The sequence below is a fragment of the Spermophilus citellus genome, assembly GCF_964194105.1.
Source record: "Spermophilus citellus genome assembly, chromosome: 12".
Lineage (NCBI taxonomy): Eukaryota > Metazoa > Chordata > Mammalia > Rodentia > Sciuridae > Spermophilus > Spermophilus citellus.
This window is the reverse complement of record NC_138198.1, coordinates 90,896,470-90,920,095: the sequence shown is the minus strand read 5'-3', so window position 1 is coordinate 90,920,095 and position 23,626 is coordinate 90,896,470. Positions and strand designations below refer to the sequence as shown.

The window sequence follows — 23,626 nt, the reverse complement described above, 5'->3', positions numbered from 1 at the left end:
TCCATGTATGTATTATAAGTCAAAATATATTCTAGTGTCATGTATAACTAAAAAGAACAAATAAAAAATAAAAAAGAGTCCAATACAGCTAGTCCTATCTTCTGCATAAAAGGAAATTGTCTTTTTTTTTTTTTTAAAGAGAGAGTGATAGAGGGAGAGAGAGAGAGGGAGAGAGAATTTTTCAATATTTATTTTTTAGTTATCGGCGGACACAACATCTTTGTTGGTATGTGGTGCTGAGGATCGAACCCAGGCCGCACGCATGCCAGACGAGCACGCTACCGCTTGAGCCACATCCCCAGCCCCGAAATTGTCTTTATTTAAAAAAAAAAAAAAAAACTTTTTTTTTTTTTGAGAGCGAGAGAGAAAGAGAACGAGAACTTCTAATATTTATTTTTTAGTTTTCGGCGGACACAACATCTTTTGTTTGTATGTGGTGCTGAGGCTCGAACCCGGGCCACACGCACACCAGGCGAGCGTGCTACCGCTTGAGCCACATCCCCAGCCCTAGGAAATTGTCTTTTTAATTAAAAAAAAAAAAAAACAGCTAATAAAACTGCTTTTCTTCTTTTAGTGCTATGGATGGAATCCTGAGCCTTGTGCATGCTAGGAAAGTGCTCTACCACTGAGTTATTCCCTCCCTCCCTCCCTCCCTCCCTCCCTCCCTTCCTTCCTTCCTTCCTTCCTTCCTTCCTTCCTATGTGGTGCTGAGGATCCCTTGCACATGCTAGGCAAGAGCTCTTCTGCTGAGTCCCAACCCCAGCCCCCTTAACTTTTTGTTTTTTATTGAGTATTACAGAAAGCAATATATTTGCATGTAGGAGTTCTGTTACAAAACTGTATCATAACTTGTCTCTCTCAGTTGTAGAAGATTCTCACATTATAAAATGCAAGGGATTGAAATTAGATACATTCAAAAGGGAGTATGTGTATATAAGACTTTCTAAATTGTACAGGTACAGGTAATTATAAGGAAATGAATTTTTAGATCTTAACTTGAAAGTGGTTTTCTTATTCTAAATTGATCTCTGGCCAAGTTCTCATGTAATTTTAATCTATTGTCCTTCCCTACTTTCCGATTCTCAATTTATAGAAAAAAATCCTTCATGTATCATAAAATTTTGCCATAGTACAAACCTGAATGTCCAAAAGTAGGGCAATTTAAGATACTAATGTTCGGGAAGCCTCACTTCATTTATAGGAACACTATGAAAATGAAAATTAAGAATGGAAACCAGTTCAGGATTCTACACAGTAAACACCGGTTTCCTGCACTTCCACCACTATGAAGTAAACAAACTAACAGAAGCTAAAGGAAGAGGCTGAAGAAGAAAAATTCTGCCGCTTGCAGACACACCCTTTTCCAGAGATTCACAAAAATGCAGTAAGTAGTTCAGGAGTTTTCCCTTACACTTGTGTTAATTGCAAGCACATTTTCTGTTCAGTGGCTGGGGCCACATACGTGGCAGTCCGTTTCTATAAGTATGGTTGTGTTAAAGGATACACAGTCTGTCCTGAGCAGCACCAGACAAACTCCTCAAGCACCCCGAGGGGAGCGCACCCTCTGGCAAAGCGAGAGGGCAGGATGCAGCGCGAAGGGCACATCAGTTGCTCACTGCAGTCCTTTGGGAAGTCAAAGAGGACAAGCCTGAGAAGGTGAGCCGGGGTCTTCATCACTGTGACTGCACCTAATTAGGGAGAGGACTTGATAGCTTGCCTGCAACACCTGGCTGGGCTCTGTCAAATACTAGCGCTAAGAACACCTCCTAAAGCCGCGTACCTACCCCGCCCGGCTCCGCCCTTTTCGCTCGTAGCCCCGCTCACTAAGACTCATCCATCACACCACTTCCGGTTCAACTTCCCTACCGGCCTCCGTCGCTTCTCAGTTCCTTTACCTCAGCTCTTTTCCCCGCCCCTACCGCCTTCTTTGACAGTCACGTGAGGGGCGACCGCAGGGACTGCCGGGAGTAGTACTGCCGGCGGGTCAGGGTTCGGCCTCAACATGGCGGTTCCGGTCGGGCAGTGACCAAGGTTTTGCTGTCGGGAGGACTGAGTGGCGATTGTTGGAATCTCCACCTATCAGGGTGGAATGTGAGGACGCCGGGGAGAGCGCTGAGGGGCGGCGGTGACGGGGAGGGGCTCTGTGGTGTTTGCCCTGAGAGCAGAGGCGTCGTCGTCTGTTCCTTCTACTTGTCTCCAGGCTCCAGTGTGGGGCCCCGCCCGGCCGGGCAGGCCGGCGGGCGGCGGCGGTAGCTGCTGCAGCCAGAGGATCTGCTCTGAGGGTGGGCCGGAGGGCGGGCGCCACCGCTGCGTCTGCCGCGGCTATGGCCCAGTGCGTACAGTCAGTGCAGGAGCTAATCCCGGACTCCTTCGTTCCTTGTGTCGCCGCGCTGTGCAGCGACGAAGCAGAGCGGCTTACTCGTCTCAATCATCTCAGCTTCGCGGAGCTGCTTAAGCCTTTTTCTCGCCTCACTTCCGAGGGTATGTGGTGTCCTCCCTGTTTCTCTGGGAGAAGGAAGTTGGGGGCGGGTAGGGGAGAGAAGGGCGGTGTTTATGTTCCGGAGCCGGTAGAGTGGTGGCTGCGGCTGTGGTCCCGCGGTGCCCCGGGTGGCGGCCGGAGGAGGGGCCTTGCATGAGATTGTCAAGACAGAGTGCTCCTAACCTCCAGCTTTTCTAGGCATTTGCTTCCTCTAACAAGCCGCGTCGTTAAGTAATTAATATTAAACGAAAACCTGAGTTTCAAGAAGGGCACTGGGACTGTTCGCACGGGCTGTAGGGAAGGAATTAGACACATTTGCAAGGCAGCAGTTTAGCAAGATGTTGCCTATTAAGTCGTCAAGGTGTAAAGAACAAGGAAGATTTGTCATCCTCCACTGAATGTTGAACTGGAGTTTTCAAAGTTATTTTGATTATTATCTAACGTTGAGGCTTATCTGTCTAAACTTCTGATTAGCTATTTTTTTTCTTTGAACATTTAAATGTTAGGTATATAGTATAACCTCTCGAGAAAACAAATGTGTTATATGAATAATAAAACTTGTAACAACTTTTTGCCTGAAACATGAGGAAGTTAAAGACAATCGTGATTCATTTAGATATTTGAAGTTATTTAGATTTGTAGCAATAGAAAAGTCCTAAGTTTTGGTTTTCCAATAGTCGTTTAATCATAGAAACGTGTGTTTTCATTGAGGAGTTATCTATTTTCTCTAGCTTTAGATTCTTCATTAAGGCAAAAGATATTGGTTAAACCATTCATAATTTTATTTGATCGGGTAATAAGTGTGGTTTAAACCAGTGTCTTGCAAACAGAACGTTGCAAAAAGTACAAGTTCTTTGTTAAGGTTTATATAAATGAAGGGTTCTATAATAAACCTTTTGTCAAGTGAATGACTGATGTTGATTTGGTTAGGGTGACTTCTCCACCCAAAACAGTGCTTCACCATAAATTTCATGTATTTACATGCTACAGGTGTTCCTCAGAATGATAGCTCCAATTTTGCTCTGTATTTAAAGAGGGACCTGTCTCAAAAAAGAAAGAAAGAAACAATACAAAAGCCTCAAAGTTTGGAAACTCTTGGATTTTCTTCTGTTTCTACCTTAGCCATTAGTCTCAGCTCCTCTGATGTTGAACTAGGTCAACAAGAACAACAAAATGCCCTACATTTTTGCAAATTCTTAAAAAACACACGAGTGTCAGTTTGACTTTGATGTGTGTACTCTTTTCTATGTTGTTAATAAAAACAATAATGCTAATACCTGATACCTGGTTTTGTGGCTTTTCTCTCTTAATATTCATTGAATCCTTCATTATTATTGCCATTTAAAATTTGAGGACATTGAGGCACAGTGGTCTTGTCCACAGTCTTACATTTGGGAAAGATTTAAAAAATATGCAGCGTAACTCAAGACATTGTGTTTCCAATCATCACATCTGTCAATGTTGAGAATTACTCATTTATATTGAAGTACAGTCCTGTCCAATAGAAATATAATCCCAGGGACTGGGGATGTAGCTCACTGGTAGAGCACTTGCCTGGCATGCAGGAGGCACTGACTTTGATCCCTAGCACCAGCTCCCCAAAGATAATATGAGTCATGAATATAATTAAAATGTTTTAGTAACTACATTAAACAACTAAAAGAGAAATGGTGAGGGTTTTTTTTTTTGGGGGTGTGTGTGTGTGTGTATGTATGTATGTTTGTGTTGGTGATTGAATGCAAGGCTTCTTGAATACTGAACAACCTCTCTGCCACTTTAGCTATACCCCAGCCAGGTGAGATTAGTTTAAATAGTATATCTTATTTAAGTCTTACTTTACCATTTCAATAGACAGTCAGTGTAAGATATTAATAGGATATTTTACATTCATTTTTATTGCTAGATCTTTGAAACTTGGCATGTTTTACACTTAAATTTCTACTTGGTGTAGAAATCTTTCAAGGGCTCAGTAAGCCACAGGTGCCTTCTGTATTAACCATGCAGTGATATTCAGTATCAGTACACTTATGGTTTTACAGACTGAAAAGATTTAGGGAGTGAACATAATGAAGTATATGTTAATGATAGTTGGAGAGGTGGTGGATAGCAAAGGGTAGTCATTCCCTATTGGGGAGAGGATTTTGGGGGGCAAAAGGTATAAATTATGATTGAGTGGTTGAGGAACAGTGGGGAAACTGTTTCTGTTGGGGATAGTAAGGCAGAATGACAAGATAAGGAGGACCTTTGATTCTAGGAAGAGGATTTTTAGGTTTCATATCTAATGGTAAGGTAAATGTGAGGCAAGGCAGTGAAATTTTGGGAGGTAAATGAGTGGTGTGGTTTACAAGGATGATAAGAGTTGATATAAATTTTAACATTTAACATGATTAAGATATGGACTATGGTGGTGGCATTAGAAATTTGGTGAAAAGGATTTAATTTTTCTGTGGTTTAGTTTTTTTTCTGGTAAATATGTTTTGGGATTTTTTTTTTTGGCGGGGGGTACTAGGGAGTGAACTCAGGGGTGCTCAACCACTGATCCACATCCCCAGCCATATTTTATATTTTTTATTTAGAGACAGGGTTTCACTGAGTTGCTAGGCTGGCTTTGAACTTTTGATCCTCCAGTCTAAACCTCTGTGCCACTGGGCTTACAGGCATGCACCACCACTCCCAGCATGTTTTGGCATTTTTAACAATTGGAACAGGCACCTTTTATGTTACCTGTGGTGATTCCTCAAAGGTAGCTTTTGTTTAGGCAGTAAGGCATGAAAATATCACTTCAGCAATATTATTTAAGAATATATCTATAATAAGTTAATACTTTCTTACAAAGAGAAAGGAATGTTAAAAAAAAAAAAAGACGACTAGATTTCATTGCTGACCTGCAGGTATGCTATTACTTATCGTAAAAATTTGCTTTGAATGCCAACATCAGGTATTGTCAACACCACATAAAAATAAATAAAGGTATTGGTATTGTGTCTTATGTCCAACTACAAATAAAAATATATAAAAAAAGTGGTTCTTTTTAAAAAGTTTTTTTTTGTTTTTGTTTTTTGGTACTGGGAATTGAACCCAGGGGCACTCAACCCCTGAGCCACATCCCCAGCTCTTTTTTTGTATTTTATTTAGAGATAGGGTCTCTGAGTTGTTTAGTGCCTTGCTAAGTTGCTGAGACTGGCTTTGAACTCATGATCCTCCTACTTCAGCCTACGGAGCCTCTGGGATTAGAGGTAGGGAGCCTCTGGGATTAGAGGTATGCGCCACTGTACCCAGCTGTTTTTTTATATTAAATGTTGGAGACTTACTGATAAACTCGTTGTTCAGTACACATGTTGTGATCGTAATACCTTTTTTCCCCACCTGTGGTGTTATGGATCAAGCTCAGGGCCTTGTGTATGCACTCCACCACTGAGCTGCATATCCCCTTAACATTTTTTGAAGAATCTCTACTGGCCATTTGTTTTGAAGAGTGGTAATGTTAGTATTAATTAGCCAAGCCTTGTTGTTTTTGCTTACCAATAGTTCTTTGATAATTCTAAGCAGTGGTTCAACATATCATTTAGAAAGTTTATAAGTTTTAAGAAACTTTCACTTAAACACTAGCTTTTGAAATATATGGCTTTCATTTTTTTTAATATTTATTTTTTAGTTTTAGGTGGACAAATATCTTTATTTTTATGTGGTGCTGAGGATTGAACCCAGCGCCTCATGCACGGTGGGTGAGCATGTACCACTGAGCCATAACCCCAGCCCCTGGCTTTCATTTTTGATAGGTGTTATTATTTCAAAATTGATTAGACTTATTTAAAGAATGAAAAAGATTGGAATGAATTTTTTTTCATAAACCTTGAGTAGTTTCTGTATGAACTAGCAAAACTGGCAATTAAAGTAGGAAATAATCTTTGCAAGATACTCTGTGCCTCTTGTTTTCTCAAATATTGTTAGGAACATTTCATCTTAACTACCATGTTGTTGTAACTAGGTAATTAATCTCCAAGGTTTTCAAGTATCAAACTCAGTAAAATTCAAGTCAACTTCTGTGTGTGTGTGTGTGTGTGTGTGTGTGTGCGCGCGCGCGCACGCACGCACACATTGATGGTATAGGGGATTGAATTTAAGAATACAACTAAATTGAACAATTCTGAACCAATGTTTACAAATCTCATAGACTGAAGCAAGGACTATAGCAGGGTGGAGGTACTGGAGTGAGAAAAGGGATTTGGGCACTGATTATTTTAAAGAAGACATTTTATTTTTTTATACCAGTGGAGTGCTAGGCAAGCATTCCACTGTAGAGCTACATCCCTATCCCCCAAAGGAAGGTTTAATACATACGTGGCTACTTAGGTTGTTTGATAATTATGGTCCAAATTTAAGGAAAATACTTTTTCAGTATGTTTCTAAAGATATCAGAAGTGTATCACAGTACTCTTAGGGTTGGTTGGTTTGTTTCTGTTACATAATCAGACCAGCTGGGAAGTTTAATTAGGGAGAGAGGCATGTATGTGTTTATTTAAACTAGGAAACATAACAATTACAGAAGAATGTAGAGAATTCAAGAAGCATCCAGCTCTCCATTTAATAAATATTAACCCTCTGTCATATTTGCTTTTTATCTTCACTTTTCCTTTAAAAGGAAAGCAAATATCATTACAGATGAGGGTGAAGTCCCCTTTCTGCATCACATTGGTCTCATTTCATCCTTCCATAACCATAGGTAACCACTCTGAATGGATTTGTGTGTATACGTATGTGTACATATATTTACAATATAGATGCATATTCATGACTTATTTAGTATTTTAAAATTTTTAGTCTTATTTTGACTAAAAATTTTTAGAAATCAGTGAAGAGATCACAGGATATTTATAAAGACTTGAAGTATAGGTAAGTCTGACCTTTAAAAAGCTTGTTTGGTATAAAGCATTTTCCACTGAGGAAAAAGAAAATATTTTTGTGTGGGTAGGTATCCCAAACCAGTTATCCCAGTTGTACTGCTGAGCTACATCTGCAACCCTTTCTACTTTTATTTTGAAGCAGGTCTTGCTAAATCCATGATGCAGTCAGAATAGATGATGATGGACCTCCTGCTGTTTATGTGCTTTTGTCACTAGTCACTAGGCATGGTGCTCAGTGCTTTACACTTACTTTCTGAAATAAATCCTTAAAATAACCCCTTGAAGTAGATAGTAATCACATGTAACAGATGAGGAAATTGAAACACAGAAAAGTTAGGAAGTTTTCAGTATAATCCAGATAATAAGTGATGTGTTGGGATTTAAATTAAGGTGTGACTCCACAAGCTAGTTCTTTAATCTTTATAATGGACTGCTCCTAATATTACTCTGGAAACTATAACCATCTTGTTTGATTATGTGAAAAAGATATGCTTATATTTTTCAACTGTGTACTTTGGGTACTGTGTTGCTACAATCATTTCAGAATCTATTTCTTGTCCTGCAACTCTGAACCACTGTTTATAAATCTTAGAGACTGAAGCAAGGATGTATCAGAGTGGAGGTACTGGAGTGAGCGAAGGAATTTCAGTGTTGGTTATTTTAAAGAAGATGCTTTATTTATTTATTTATTTTTTGCTGGGGATTGAACCAGCAAAAAAAAAGTGTTATAAAATATGCACAAATGCATAATCTTTTATGAGTGCTTCTTAATCTGATTTAAATGGTAAACTTTTTCATAACAAGACTGATAAGTGAAATAATATATTGATTTGTATAATAAGTTAGCTGCATTTGTCATGTAAGGTGAGCATTCTACCAACTGAGCTGTATCCTCAGCCACAGGAGATGTTTTATTTTTTCTACCAGTTTTAGGGTTACAGTACAATTGTGCAGGAAGTAGAGTTCCCACATATACCTGTTACTATACATGCCCAGTCTCCCTCACTATCAATCTTTTATGCCACAGTAAGAATTGATTTTTTTTTTTTTTTTTTTTTTGTTTTGATACTGGAGATTGAATCCAGAGGCACTTTACCACTGAGCTACATTTGCAACCTTTTCTGTTTTTATTTTGAGGCAGGGTCTTGCTAAGTTGTCCAGCTTCCCTCCCGAGTCACTGGAATTATAGGCATGAACCACCTCATCAGGCTGGGCACTGATTTTTATGATAGTAAATTAAAATGAAGACGCAAGACTAGGAAAAGAATAGCGAAGTTCATTTACAGCATTTAACTTCCTTTTATTGATTACCTGTACTGCAATTTGCAATGAGACATAGAGACCACCATAGACCTTACTCTGCCTGGACCATTCTTAGGGTGAGGTCATAATAGAGATTTGAATGGATGGTGGTTAGTTTCCAGCAACTCTAAATATAGAAGAAAGGAAAGTACCTACTGTAGGGAAATTATGAGCAGCAGCATAATGTGAGAGGAAGTAATCTTATGGTTAATAGACTGTCTATCTAGCTCTTTTGATATGGAAGGGAATATTGTAAACCACTTGTATTTCTGAAAGTGTTCCACTTGGAATTCCTAGTTTTTGATTTGAGTAGGCTTTTTGATTGAAAGCCATTAAACCAATTTTGATTTATTGTGCATTATAGAATTAATTTCTCGTTTTTTTCCTCTCTTTTAAAGTTCATATGAGAGATCCTAATAATCAGCTTCACATAATTAAAAATTTGAAGATAGCAGTGAGCAACATTATTACCCAACCACCTCAGCCTGGAGCCATTCGGAAGCTTTTGAATGATGTTGTTTCTGGCAGTCAGCCTGCAGAAGGATTAGTAGCTAATGTGATTACAGCAGGAGATTATGACCTTAACATCAGCGGTATGTAATAAGGTTTATTATTATTTTTTAAATGAAAATTACTTTTGTTAGAAAAAGTAATTCTGTGAAATCATTGAAGATCATTCAGTAAATATTTAAGTATATAAAGTGCTGGAGCCTGGTCTTATAGGACAATATTTAGAAATAATCCCAGGAATTTTGGCTCTTTATTTTATTCTGGTACCTAATACCCAGAACATGTATTTAATAAATATTTAATCAATGAAAAACAGTAGATAACATTTTTTTTTTGGTGACACAGTAATATTATAATTAAATAAAAATGTTGTTATTTTAATCTTGTTTGGTGATAAGTGGAGGAAATGTTTATAAAATATGCACAAATGCATAATCTTTTGTGAATGCTTCTTAATCTGATTTAAATGGTAAACTTTTTCATAACAAGACTGATAAGTGAAATAATATATTGATTTGTATAATAAATTAGCTGCATTTAATGTGATTCTTTTCCATTATTAAAGTCTTAAGTTTACTGAAAGAGGATGGGACAGTTTTTAGAGGAAAAGGATCAGAAGTACATCACCTAGTTACAATCTTTCAACAACTTTATAAAATAATCTTTTTAGGCCAATATAATTTATCTAATGCTTAAATGTCTCCTAATAACATATTAAAAATTTTTCTGCACCTGTAGAGAATTTAAGTAGCATGTTTTAGGTCACAAAGTTAGTTGCGTTTGCATGGTTAGCAATATTTGTAAAATTAATTTGTTTAAATGTCCTATAATTTCTTCTTTCTTTGCCATTAGTTTTAATTTCAGTAGCTTAGGTTAATTTGGTAGTTTAATTTTTTTATTTTTGGTGTGGGGGGATAGACTCACCACCTTGTACATGGAAAGGCCACACTGTACTACTGAGAGAGATTCAGTTTGATTTAGAATATTATGATTATCTTTACTAGTCAAAAAAATTGAATTTTAGGGTACATATTTGATAAGTGCCCAGCATTTATTTTATTTTTTGTGCTTTTGAGTATTGAACCCAGAGTTGCTCTACCACTGAGCTACACACTAGCTCTTTTTAATTTTTATTTTGAGACAGGATCTCACTAAATTGCCCAAGAGGCCTTAAATTTGTGATTCTCCTCTCCTCAGCCTCTGGAATAGCTGGATTACAAGTGTGTAAGTGGGCCACTAGGCCCACCTAAACAATGTTTTCAACATGATGTGGAAACTTGAATATTTCCCAGAGAAAGTCGTGAAGTTTGAATTTTGTCTGCCATAGTTTGTAGTGTGAATGATAATGAATCAAATGCTAAAGTGACTTTTAAGTTTTTATACTACAATATCCTTAGTTAGTTAGATGACTTGAATAAATCACTTAGTGTTTCTAGACTTTATTTCAATCTTTGAAAACAAAAGTTTCACTAATTGTTTCTTTAGACCTTTCTCAGACCTTTAATCTGGTGATTCCATTTTATGGGGTCTTAACATATTTGTTATTCATTCAGCAAATATTTATTGATTTCCTGCTTTATGCGTTACATTGTGATATAGAAATGCTTTTTTTTACATTGAGAGATATGACATGTTTTATCAGTTCTTAATCTAGTAGGGAGACAATCAATAATCATAATACATCTATTTGATAATACATTATAGTCACAATAGGTTGTAAATACAGATATGGAATATCTGATATGCTAAAGTGCTAAGGGGACACAGTTATTACCTATCATATATTAAAACTAAAAGTATCGGGGCTGGGGATGTGGCTCAAGCGGTAGCGCGCTCGCCTGGCATGCGTGCGGCCCGGGTTCGATCCTCAGCACCACATACAAACAAAGATGTTGTGTCCGCCAAGAACTAAAAAATAAATATTAAAAAATTCTCTCTCACTTAAAAAAAAAAGTATCAATTTTATAATATAAATATTTCCCTGACCTCCAAAGCCCCTCTCCTCTTTTCTTTTAAAACATGTTTGTCAAAATGATGTATACACATAGGCATAATGCTAAAAAGACCTATATGGAAAAAATAGCAATGCTCTGTTTTCTCTGTCTGCCATACAATTTCCCTTAGTGTTTTCCTCTAGTATTACATGTTCTAAGTAATATTTTTATAGTGTTGTCTATGTCTTAATTTTAAATTTTATTTATTAACTTCTAATTATGTTTAAGGAGTTCTTAGCTTTATCACTTCTCTTCCTTTTTTCTTCATGTTCCCTATACAGTTTCCATGATTTCTGCTTAATATTCTCTGTGGTCTCTCAAAATTCCTCAGGAGAATTTTAAAATTTGATTAATTTGTAAAATAATCTGTTTATTCTCCTTGCAGAAGTCTTCCTATTTCATGTGTTTTTAGTAAGGATGATATTATCTACAAGTGAACTGAAACTTGCTTTTTGGAGGGGACAGAAATTTTTGGATATTATAATAGTTTTGGTTCTCCAAAGGCTTATGTTCCATGTATTTTAAAAAAAATTTTGGGGCTGCGTTTGGTGGTACAACATATAATGCCAGCTACTCAGGGGTCTGAGGAAGGAGGAATGCAAGTTTGAAGCCAATCTGGGTAATTTATTGAGACCCTATCTGAAAACCGAAGAAAAAATGCTGGGGGGGAGGGGCTGGGGATGTGGCTCAAGCAGTAGCGCGCTCGCCTGGCATGCCTGCGGCCCGGGTTCGATCCTCGGCACCACATACCAATAAAGATGTTGTGTCCGCCGAGAACTAAAAAATAAATCTTAAAAATTCTCATTCTCTCTCTCTCTCTCTCTCTCTCTCTCTCTCTCTCTCTCTCTCTCTCTCCTCTCTCACTCTCTCTTTAAGGAAAAAAAAAAAAGTGTTGGGGATAAAGCTCAGTGGTAGAGCGCTTGCCTGCCTGATAATTTGTAAGGCCCTAGGTCAATCTCAAGTAATGTTTAAAAAAAAAAGTATACTGGCAGGTAGGGACTGGGATGTAGCTTAGTGGTAAAGCATGAGCTTAACATATTGGAGCCTGGTTTGGATCTTTAGCACTGCAAAAAAAAAAAAAAATAGTCGGGGAGAGGGAGTGATTAGGAAAAACACTGAAAATCACTCATTGGGGAAAGATAATGAAAAAAAGTTGATAAACACTGCTGTGCTCTCTCTGGGACTGTTTATTCTCCAAGGCTCACTCCATAGCTGTCATCCTGGGGATTTCTTTCCCTTTTTACGTCACTGTATTTCATTCATACCTTTGTGTGCATTTCATTGATTTGGCGAAGGGGATGTCTCCAATAACTGCTCCAGAAGAAAGGCAAATTTTGAAGACAGTTAAAAATTTTGAAGCCAGGTATGGTGTTGCACAACTGTAATCCCAGTGGTTTGGGAGGCTGAGACAGGAGGATTGTGAATTCAAAATTAGCCTTAGCAAAGTGAGGAACTAAGCTACTCAGTGAGACCATGTCTCTAAATAAAATACAAAATAGGGCTGGGAATGTGGCTCAGTAGTTGAGAGCTGCTGAGTTCAATCCCCAGTGCTCTGCCCCCCCCCCCCCAAAAAAAAATTGAGAATTGAATATCTGAGAAAATATTTTTATTTCATATAGTTTATTGATTGTTTGAATGTATACAGTAGTAGTTAGAAATCTTTTCCCTCAGAATTCATTCTCTTTTTTTCTAGCTTCTAGTTTTGCTCTTAAGAAGCTAGAACTATTATGATACATATTCTCTCTATCCCTTCAACTTTTAGAAGATTTTAGAAATTTATCATCCCTGCCGTTTTGAAATTCCATGTTGGGCCTGTTATGACTCGTCCTTCACTTGTACTTTGAGCCCACTCCTTTTGGCAGTCTGGCTATTTACATTCTTTAGTCTAAAGAAATTGTGCTCTTAGAAATTCTTCATTGCTTGCTTCCTGGTTGTTTTGTGCTGCTCTTTCTGGAACCACTGTTAGTTGACTGTAGAACTTCTTTAAGGGTCTTATCTTTTTTTTTTTTTAACATCTATTTTCTGAATTTTTCTTTTTTTGTGCCATCTTATTCTTGGTATCTTAACCCTTAGGATGTTAATAAATTTTTATTATTAAGTTTTTTCCTATTTTTTTCCGTTCTCTTACTCTTGCTTTTCAAGTTTATTTTTTTTTAATTTTTTTTATTGGTTTTTCACAACATTACAAAGCTCTTGACATATCATATTTCATACATTAGATTGAAGTGGGTTATGAACCCCCAGTTTTACCCCAAATGCAGATTGCAGAATCACGTCGGTTACACATCCACAATTTCACATAATGCCCTATTAGTAATTGTTGTATTCTGCTACCTTTCCTATCCCTACTATCCCCCCTCCCCTCCCCTCCCATCTTCTCTCTCTAACCCATCTACTGTAATTCATTTCTCTCCTTGTTTATTTTCCCATTCCCCTCACAACCTCTTATATGTAATTTTGTATAGCAATGAGGGTCTCCCTTCATTTCCATGCATTTCCCTTTTCTCTCCCTTTCCCTCCCATCTCATGTCTCTGTTTAATGTTAATCTTTTCTTCCAGCTCTTCCTCCCTGCTCTGTTCATAGTTGCTCTCATTATATCAAAGAAGACATTTGGTATTTGTTTTTTAGGGAATGGCTAGCTTCACTAAGTATAATCTGCTCTAGTGCCATCCATTTCCCTGCAAATTCTATGATTTTGTCATTTTTTATTGCTGCATAGTACTCCATTGTGTATAGATGCCACATTTTTTTTATCCATTCATCTATTGAAGGGCATCTGGGTTGGTTCCACAGTCTAGCTATTGTGAATTGTGCTGCTATGAACGTCGATGTGGCAGTATCCCTGTAGCATGCTCTTTTAAGGTCTTCAGGGAATAATCCGAGAAGGGCAATAGCAGGGTCAAATGGTGATTCCATTCCCAGCTTTCCCAGGAATCTCCAAACTGCTTTCCAAATTGGCCGCACCAATTTGCAGTCCCACCAGCAATGTACAAGTGTACCCTTTTCTCCACATCCTCACCAGCACTTGTTGTTGTTTGACTTCATAGTGGCTGCCAATCTTACTGGAGTAAGATGGTATCTTAGGGTGGTTTTGATTTGCATTTCTCTGACTGCTAGAGATGGTGAGCATTTTTTCATGTACTTGTTGATTGATTGTATGTCCTCCTCTGAGAAGTGTCTGTTCATGTCCTTGGCCCATTTGTTGATTGGGTTATTTGTTTTCTTATTGTCTAATTTTTTGAGTTCTTTGTATACTCTGGATATTAGGGCTCTATCTGAAGTGTGAGGAGTAAAAATTTGTTCCCAGGATGTAGGCTCCCTATTTACCTCTCTTATTGTTTCCTTTGCTGAGAAAAAACTTTTTAATTTAAGTAAGTCCCATTTGTTGATTCTTGTTATTAACTCTTGTGTTATGGGTGTCCTATTAAGGAATTTGGAGCCCGACTCCACAATATGTAGATCGGAGCCAACTTTTTCTTCTATCAGACGTAGAGTCTCTGATTTGATATCAAGCTCCTTGATCCATTTTGAGTTAACTTTTGTGCATGGCGAGAGAAAGGGATTCAGTTTCATTTTGTTGCATATGGATTTCCAGTTTTCCCAACACCATTTGTTGAAGATGCTATCCTTCCTCCATTGCATGCTTTTAGCCCCTTTATTAAATATAAGATAGTTGTAACTTTGTGGATTAGTCTCTGTGTCCTCTATTCTATACCATTGGTCCACCCGCCTGTTTTGGTACCAGTACCATGCTGTTTTTGTCACTATTGCTCTGTAATATAGTTTGAAATCTGGTATCGCTGTACCGCCTGATTCACACTTCCTGTTTAGAATTGCTTTTGCTATTCTGGGTCTTTTATTTTTCCATATGAATTTCATGATTGCTTTATCTATTTCTACAAGAAATGCCATTGGGATTTTGATTGGTATCGCATTAAACCTATAGAGAACTTTTGGTAATATCGCCATTTTGATGATGTTAGTTCTGCCTATCCATGAACAGGGTATATTTTTCCATCTTCTAAGATCTTCTTCTACTTCTCTCTTTAGGGTTCTGTAGTTTTCATTGTATAAATCTTTCACCTCTTTTGTTAGATTGATTTCCAAGTATTTTATTTTTTTTGAGGATATTGTGAATGGAGTGTTTTTCCTCATTTCCGTTTCAGAAGTTTTGTCACTGATATACAGAAATGCCTTTGATTTATGCGTGTTGATTTTATATCCTGCCACTTTGCTGAATTCATTTATTAGTTCTAGTAGTTTCTTTGTAGACCCTTTTGGGTCTTCTAGGTATAGAATCATGTCATCTGCAAATAGTGATAATTTAAGTTCTTCTTTTCCAATTTTTATGCCTTTAATTTCTTTCGTCTGTCTAATTGCTCTGGCCAGTGTTTCGAGAACTATATTGAATAGAAGTGGTGATAGGGGGCATCCCTGTCTTGTTCCAGATTTTAGAGGGAATGCCTTTAACTTTTGTCCATTCAGAATGATGGTAGCCTCAGGCTTAGCATAGATAGCTTTTACAGTCTCAAGGTAAGTTCCTGTTATCCCTAGTTTTTCTAATGTTTTGAACATAAAGGGATGCTGTACTTTGTCGAATGCTTTCTCTGCGTCTATCGAGATGATCATATGGTTCTTATCTTTAAGTCTATTGATGTGGTGAATAATATTTATTGATTTCCGTATATTGAACCATCCTTGCATCCCTGGGATGAATCCTACTTGATCATGGTGCACAATGTTTTTGATGTGTTTTTGTATTCAATTCGCCAGAATTTTATTGAGGATTTTTGCATCTAGGTTCATCAGAGATATTGGTCTGTAGTTTTCTTTTTTGAGGTGTCTTTGTCTGGTTTCGGAATCAGGGTGATGTTGGCCTCATAGAATGAATTTGGAAGAGCTCCCTCTTTTTCTATTTCCTGAAATAACTTGATTAGCAGCAGCTAGTTCTTCCAGTGCAGAGACTCTTTCTAAAGAAACCCTCAGTCGCTCCCTTACCTCGTAGAATCCCTGTATCAAGGGAGTTTCTTGTAAGCAAATCCTTTTGATGGTTCACTGATAGAACTTCCTATGGGTTGGAGATTGACTGGTCTTGTTCTCAATTCTGATTCATAGTAAAGTATATTATGAATTCCTCTTTTCATTCAAGACCTTGTGGTGCTCAAATAAAGATTTCAGCGCCTTGAGAACCTCAACTTCGCTGGACACTCCCGAGGGTGACTGAGCTTGCCGTTTTACCACCGTCATTCTTAATGACTTTTCATGCCGTGACACAAGGCACTCCAAATGCTCCAGTAGCAGCTTATTTATATTGCTAGGTCCGAGAGGGCTCCCCTCTATGGTTCCCACCTCTAACCGCCCAGCAGGGCAGCGAGGATTACTCAGGGCTAGCAGGAGAGAGAGCTCAAGTTTATTTTGATCTCTTTCATTTTGGAGACTTTCCTCAAACATTTAGTAAAAGCCCTTAGTGTTATTTTCTATTTCAAATTGAAACATTAAAACCCTGACTGGGCATAAGAAAAGGTTTATCAGTTAGTGGACTTCCTTATTGGGTGATGAGGCTGGGAATAAGCTTGAGCATTGCCCAGTTTTTATTATTTATAGCTCTTTTCCTTGGGGCCATTTAGTTTCTCCAGGGAAGGATTCTCAGATCAGTCGTCTGGCTATCTGTGTACAAGGGGCCTTGTTTCTTTTAGTAGTTTATAAAGTAGGTTAGTAGTTGATAGGAAGAATGTAGTCATTATTTGATTGTGAGAAATTATTTTATCTAATTATGTTATCTGCATTCTCAGGGTCCTGCCAACATCTCTACACAAAGGATGATTATTATTTGCCTTTAAAAGCAGGTGGAGGCACTATTATAGCTGAACTCTTTAGGAAGATTTTTAAAAGAATTCCAAGTGTTGAGGATAAGTAGCAAAAGGAAACTATTCTTTTTGCTTTTTCCCTGATACTTTATGGCACCTTCTTTTTTTTTTTAATATTTATTTTTTAGTTCTCGGCAGACACAACATCTTTGTTGGTATGTTGTGCTGAGTATCGAACCCGGGTCGCACGCATGCCAGGCGAGCGCGCTACCGCTTGAGCCACATCCCCAGCCCCTTATGGCACCTTCTTTCAGCTTTATTTATGTATTTATTTTCATACTGGGGATTGAACCTAGCATCCTGAGCATGCTAAGCACATGCCCTCTACTACTGAGCCACAAACCCAGCCCACAGATTTATTTTTGTGGCTTTGAAAACTGGGAATGAAATATGATACGGTATTTGAGTCATTTGAATAAAATTCCATATACAGAATAATGTTCTTTGGAGGTTATTAAAAGGAATTTAATCTATTTTAATAAGGTGTTAATTATATGTCTAGAGTATGCTTCTGATTTTTACTTAATGTAAGTCAGCATACTCTTCATCCATTCTGTTTAAGAAATAAATAGATGTTAGATATTTACCTCACAAGCGTAGCTTAACAGTGCCATATTTTCTTCATCAGATCGGTCAATTAAAGCTAGTGTTCCTTGGTACAGTAATTGGAAAGACACATTGATGGAATTGAAAGAATCCTCGTTATATACAGGTATTTCTTGTGGTGGTCTCAGTTTTCCAGATTGTTTTCTCTTTGCTCCTTGTCTATTGTCTCTTTTCCCACTCAGCTACTACTTTTCATGTTCATCCCAGTTAAGGTCTAATTTTTCTAAAGTGAAGGAGGTCTGATGGTATCTGTTCATCTTTTGTTAACTATCCTATTACTTATTGTGTTTACTCGTGATTTACAACATATTTACTAAATCCAGGTTTTGTCCTTGAATAGTGAGTTTGGACTGTGTCTTTTTTTTTTTTTTTTTTTTTTAAAGAGAGAGTGAGAGAGAGGGGGACAGAGAGAGAGAGAATTTCAACATTTATTTATTCTTAGTTCTCGGCGGACACAACATCTTCGTTTGTATGTGGTGCTGAGGATCGAACCTGGGCCGCACGCTCGCTAGGCGAGCGCGCTACTGCTTGAGCCACATCGCCAGCCCTGTGTCTTATTTTTGAAAAGGAAAAATATACTACCCTTCTTTACCAAGGCAAAGTACTTTCTGCACAGAGAAACTTTAGTAGGATAACAGGGTTGCTCTTTCAGTTTCTAAATAAAGAACATACAGAGATGGAAAGGGTATGCAAAATAGTGATTTTTATCTCCAAATAAATACTACAGATTTTTTTTTTTTTTGAGGAGAAGAAATTGGCACTAAGTATTACAGTCTCCTGTTAACATGAACAGTTTTTAAGGTATCACCCCCCCCCACACACACTTTCTGCAAAACAAACAGACAAACAAAAAAAAACCCCAAAATAAAACGTCATTTGAACAATTATAAAAACAGAATGATGCCCTTGATTTATTGGCATTTAGCAAAATTAAAGGAGGACAAAAGAACCACAGTGTATACATCTTCACAGCCCTTTAGGGGAACATATGGCTGAAAGAAAAACTTGCCTTATTAACCTGACTGTGGCCTATCTTAAGGATAAAAGCTTATTTCTGCCGTATATAATTTTAAATTATTCCTTTGCTTCTCACATCCTTAGTTCAGTACCCAGTATCTTTTTGCATCAGTATATAGAAAATTATTAATTCAAGAACTTGTATCTGTGTTTGGTTTTTCTTTTTGATATAACTTTAAGTTCTACATACATTTCCATGGTTTCAAAGTCAAAGCTATAAAACAGTATATAGGAGGTCTAGTCACTGTCTATGTTCTTTTCCCTTTCTCAACTTCTCCTTTCTTTTTCTTCTTCCTGTCCTGTACAGATAATTAATTGTATTAGTTTTTTGTTGTTGTTGTTTGTTTTGTTTTGTTGGCTTTGGTGGTACTGAGGGTTGAACTCAGGGCTTCATGAATGCTAGGCAAGCACTCTTCCACCGAGTTACAACCCCAGCACATATGTATTAGATTTATTCTTCTGTTATTTTTTTAATGTAAATAAATACATGTATTGCTTTGTTTTCTTCCTTTTCTTACACAAAAGTGCATACTTTTCTCTTACTTTTTAAATTTAAAACTTAACATATTTAAGAGAGCACTTAGTTGCAGCACATAGAGACCTTCCACTTTTCCCATTAAAAGTGTGCTTTTTAATGGTCGTACTATAGTTTATATAACCTCTCTCCTCCTGATGACATGAGGGTTTTCTAGTATTTTTGTTATTACAGGTAATGTTATGATGAATAGCTGTTTTGAAAGGTCTATTTTGTTTATTTAGAACTCTCAATCCCCCCTATAAAATATATTCCTTCTCATGACAATGTGTCTATAATTTAAGTTTAAGCAATAATGATGCAAGAAGGTAAAGAGAATGATAATTAAAATATATACAAATCTGTAGTCACTTAACCATATTTGTGGAGAAACCTTCTTATTTAATCAATTTTATTGTCTCTTTTTCTTGCTATTGGTACTAAATGAAAATATAATGTTAATTTTGAGGCAGAAACTATTTTTGACTTATTGACAGGATATGTTATTAGTGAGAACGTTGGTTTTCAATTGTGAATAGATACTAGTCTGTCACTCATTCTCCAATTTTTTTGTCATTTTTTGAGTATAGATATACTATTTGTAGGGATATTTTTCCTCTTTTATAGTAGAGAACATGAAATTGTTATAATAATATGCCTCCTAATCAGATTACAATATATGTGTTGTTCTCACATTGTATTTGTTGGAATTAAATTTTTGTATATTTGGCACCAGATACACTGTTTGGTCAAATGTATGGCTTTTTTCTTCAACCCTCCAGTCATTTAAGTGGTATTATAAGCTGAAAACATATTTGCTGTGTTTCAAAAGTTAAGATGAAAGCAAAGAGAATGCAAGGTTTGTTATTCAGCACATGTAGTAAAAATAGAATTTCTTTTAGTGAAACTGTGATTTAGATAATCTGCTTTAGCCTAATAAAGCCAAATAAGTTCAAATGAAAAAAGACTAGATGTAATATAAAGTGATTAGAATGGAGCAAGAAAGAGTTGGCACTCCAAGAATCATGTTATATACAATTATACAAAAAATGAAAATACTTAGCTTTGTATTTGATAAGGTAAGTATCCTTTGAAATTCCCTTTGAAGAGGCTTTATTGTAGTCATACTCAAAGAATCAAATTCTAGAGTTTATCCACCACACCAATATTGACATTTTGAGCCAGATAATTCTTTGTCGGGGGATAACCTTGTCCTGTGCATTGTAAAATGTTTTCATTTTCCTTACATCTTTCTGTAGAGGCCAGTAGGCACCCCCCGCCCCCCCTCCAGTTGTAACAACCAGAAATACCTCCAGACTCTGCCAGATGTTTTCTCAGGGGTTAAAATCAATTGAGAACCAGTGCTCTAAAGTATTGTTTATGAGTAGGATCTGCTTATGACAGTGTGATTAGTAACACTGAACTTTGGTTCTGAAATATTTTTATTCACATAAATTATATTAGAGCATTAATAGGAAAGTGGGTAGTGGGAACATTGTGGAGATTTGAGAATAACTCGATTTTATTTTTGCAAATACATATACTCTAATGTATGAATATATTTGGGTGAATGACTCTGTGTGTGTGTGTGTATGTGTGTGTGTGTGTATATACGTATATATATATATGTATATGTGATATGTATCTTAAGGGACAGATGAATATGCTTGCTTAATGATAAAATTATCATTTTTAAATATCTTTTAAGAATATGGAATTGAAATTTCATTTGTTGTAAACTGATTTTACTGAGGAATTCTAACTTTATATATTGTTAATTTTAGCTACTACTCCATGGTTTGAGTCTTATAGAGAGACCTTTCTTCAGTCGATGCCAGCATCAGATCATGAATTTCTGAACCACTATTTAGCATGTATCCTTTACTTCAATTCTCTTAAAATCAAATATTATGGAAGTTATTACTCTCAGAAATAATTGAATGAAGGCAAAATTATTGAAAGGCTATATGGAGTACAAAAATTATTATTATTTTTGGCAGTACTGGGTACTGAACTCAGGGCCTGGAGCATGCTAGGCAGGCATTCTACTACTGAGGTGTATTCCCAGGCTGATAAATAGTAATTAGTATTAACATTTATAAAAATAATTATTATTATTTTTGGTACTGGGGCTCAAACCCAGGGATACTTTACCACTGAGCTATATCTCTAGTTCTTTAAAAATTTTTTGTAACAGAGTCTCGTAAGTTGCTGAGGGTCTTGCTAAATTGTTCAGCCTGGCCTTGAACTTGCAGTCCTTCTGCCTCAACCTTCCAAGTCGCTAGGATTATAGGTGTGTATCACTGTGTGCAGTGAGAAATTATTTTTTATTGATGATATATCAAGTTTTTGTTATTGTTATTTTGTTAAATGGCATACTTGATGTATAATTGCTATAATAAATTAGTTTTTGATTTATTTTGATTATAAGACTTATTGCTTATTATTTTTCTAACTTGAGTATATTGTGCTTAATTAAATTTTTAAAAAATTTTAATTTGTTATATAAGACAATAGAATGCATTACAATTCATATTACACATATAGAGCACAATTTTTTATATCTCTGGTTTTACACAAAGTAGAGTCACATCCTTCGTGTCTTCATACATGTACTTAGGGTAATGATGACAATCGCATTCCATCATCTTTCCTACCCCTATGGCTCCTCCCTTCCCTTCCCACCCATTTTCCCCTTTGCCCTGTCTAGAGTTCATTTAATCCTCCCAACCCCCTCTATCTCCCCAGAGTATTGTGAATCTGAATCCTTAAATCTGTGAAATCATTCAGGACTTGTTTTTTGGGGATTGGCTAATTTCACTTAGCATTATATTCTCCAGATCCATCCATTTACCTGCAAATGCCATGATTTCATTCTTTTATTGCTCAGTAACATTCCACTGTGTATATATACTACAATTTCTTTATCTTCATATACTGAAGGCCATCTTGGTTGGTTCCACAGTTTAGCTATTGTGAATTGTGCTGCTAAAAACATTGATGTGGCTGTGTTCCTGTAGTTTGCTGTTTTTAAGTCCTTTGGATATAGACCTAGGAGTGGGATAGCTGGGTCAAATGGTGGTTCCATTCCAAGTTTTCCAAGGATTCTCCATACTGCTTTCCATATTGCTGCACCATCAGTGTATGAGTGTGCCTTTTCCCCTACATCCTCGCCAACACTTATTGTTGTTTATATTCATAATAGCTGCCATTTTGACTGGAGTGAGATGAAATCTTGGAGTATTTTTGATTTGCATTTCTCTAATTGCTAGAGATGTTGAACATGTTTTCATATATTTATTTATTGATTGTATATCATATTCTGAGAAGTGTCTGTTCAGTTCCATGGCCCATTTATTGATCGCGTTATTTGTTTTTGTCGTGTTAAGATTTTTGATTCTTTATGTATTCTAGAGATTAGTGCTCTGATGTGCATGTGGTAAGAATTTGTTCCCAATTAGTAGGCTCTCTGTTCACCTCACTGATTGTTTCTTTTGCTGAGAAGAAGCTTTTTAGTTTGAATCCATCTCATTTATTGATTCTTGATATTAATTCTTGTGCTATAGGATTCTTATTAAGGAAGTTGGGGCCTAATCCGACATGATGGAGATTTGGGCCTACTTTTTCTTCTAATAAATGCAGTATCTCTGGTTTAGTTCCTAGGTCCTTGATCCACTTTGAGTGGATGAAATTCACTGAGGCAGAATGGAGATAAGCATGATGTACAAGAATCTGTTATTATGTTGATAGTTATATAATTTTGATATTGTCTATTTTAGGAATTTCCTATTGAACATGTAAAAAACCTAAAAACTCTGAACAAAAAATCTTTAAGATTTAGAACTTTGAAGATTTGGAGAAATTATTTTGTGTTTGCAGTGAAAATCTATGAAATCATATTTTTTTTCTGGTTGGGAAATATCTCCTTAAAGTTTATCTTAATAAGATGATCATATTCTGCAATAAGTGATAATTACCTTAATAATATGGTTTACAAGGTATGTTGGTAGCATCATCTAATGAAGTTGAACCTATGGAACAGTTTTCAAAATTGTCACAAGAGCAGCATCGGATTCAGCACAACAATGATTATTCCTACCCTAAGTGGTTTATACCAAATACACTCAAATATTATGTACTTTTACATGATGTAAGCGCAGGAGATGAACAGAGGTAAGTTTTATTTTTAATTTTTTTTCTTATTTAATGATTTAACATTAATTTGGACATGGCTTGTTTAAGTTTTGGATTTTTTTTTTTACAAAAAAAGTAAAAATTTGTTGTAGTATAAATTTATTAATAATAGAATTAGTTTTATCTTTTTTCTGGAGTTAGATCCAATAACTGAATCATTTAATGTAGCTTTCATATATTTACCCAAACTCTCTTCAATAGCTATCTCTTACATAGTCTTTGTATATAAAACACTTGA

The 23,626-nt window shown here is 36.5% G+C and overlaps 1 protein-coding gene across 6 annotated transcripts in view; it reads left to right on the top strand.

Moving 5' to 3' along the window:
• Nucleotides 1-737: 737 nt before the first annotated feature.
• Nucleotides 738-23,626, top strand: part of TRAPPC8 (trafficking protein particle complex subunit 8) — a 97,269-nt gene continuing 74,380 nt past the window's right edge. For 2 of the 6 annotated variants that reach the window (XM_081263622.1, XM_081263623.1), the window contains exons 1-4: nucleotides 739-2,481; nucleotides 9,084-9,278; nucleotides 20,979-21,068; nucleotides 23,193-23,367. In XM_081263622.1, the coding sequence (XP_081119748.1) occupies nucleotides 2,325-2,481; nucleotides 9,084-9,278; nucleotides 20,979-21,068; nucleotides 23,193-23,367 (617 nt within the window). In that variant the 5' untranslated portion in view covers nucleotides 739-2,324. Of the gene's footprint in view, nucleotides 2,482-9,083; nucleotides 9,279-17,685; nucleotides 17,770-20,978; nucleotides 21,069-23,192; nucleotides 23,368-23,626 lie in introns of those variants that run through there. The other 4 variants (XM_081263620.1, XM_081263621.1, XM_081263624.1 and 1 more) reach the window with 4 other exon arrangements.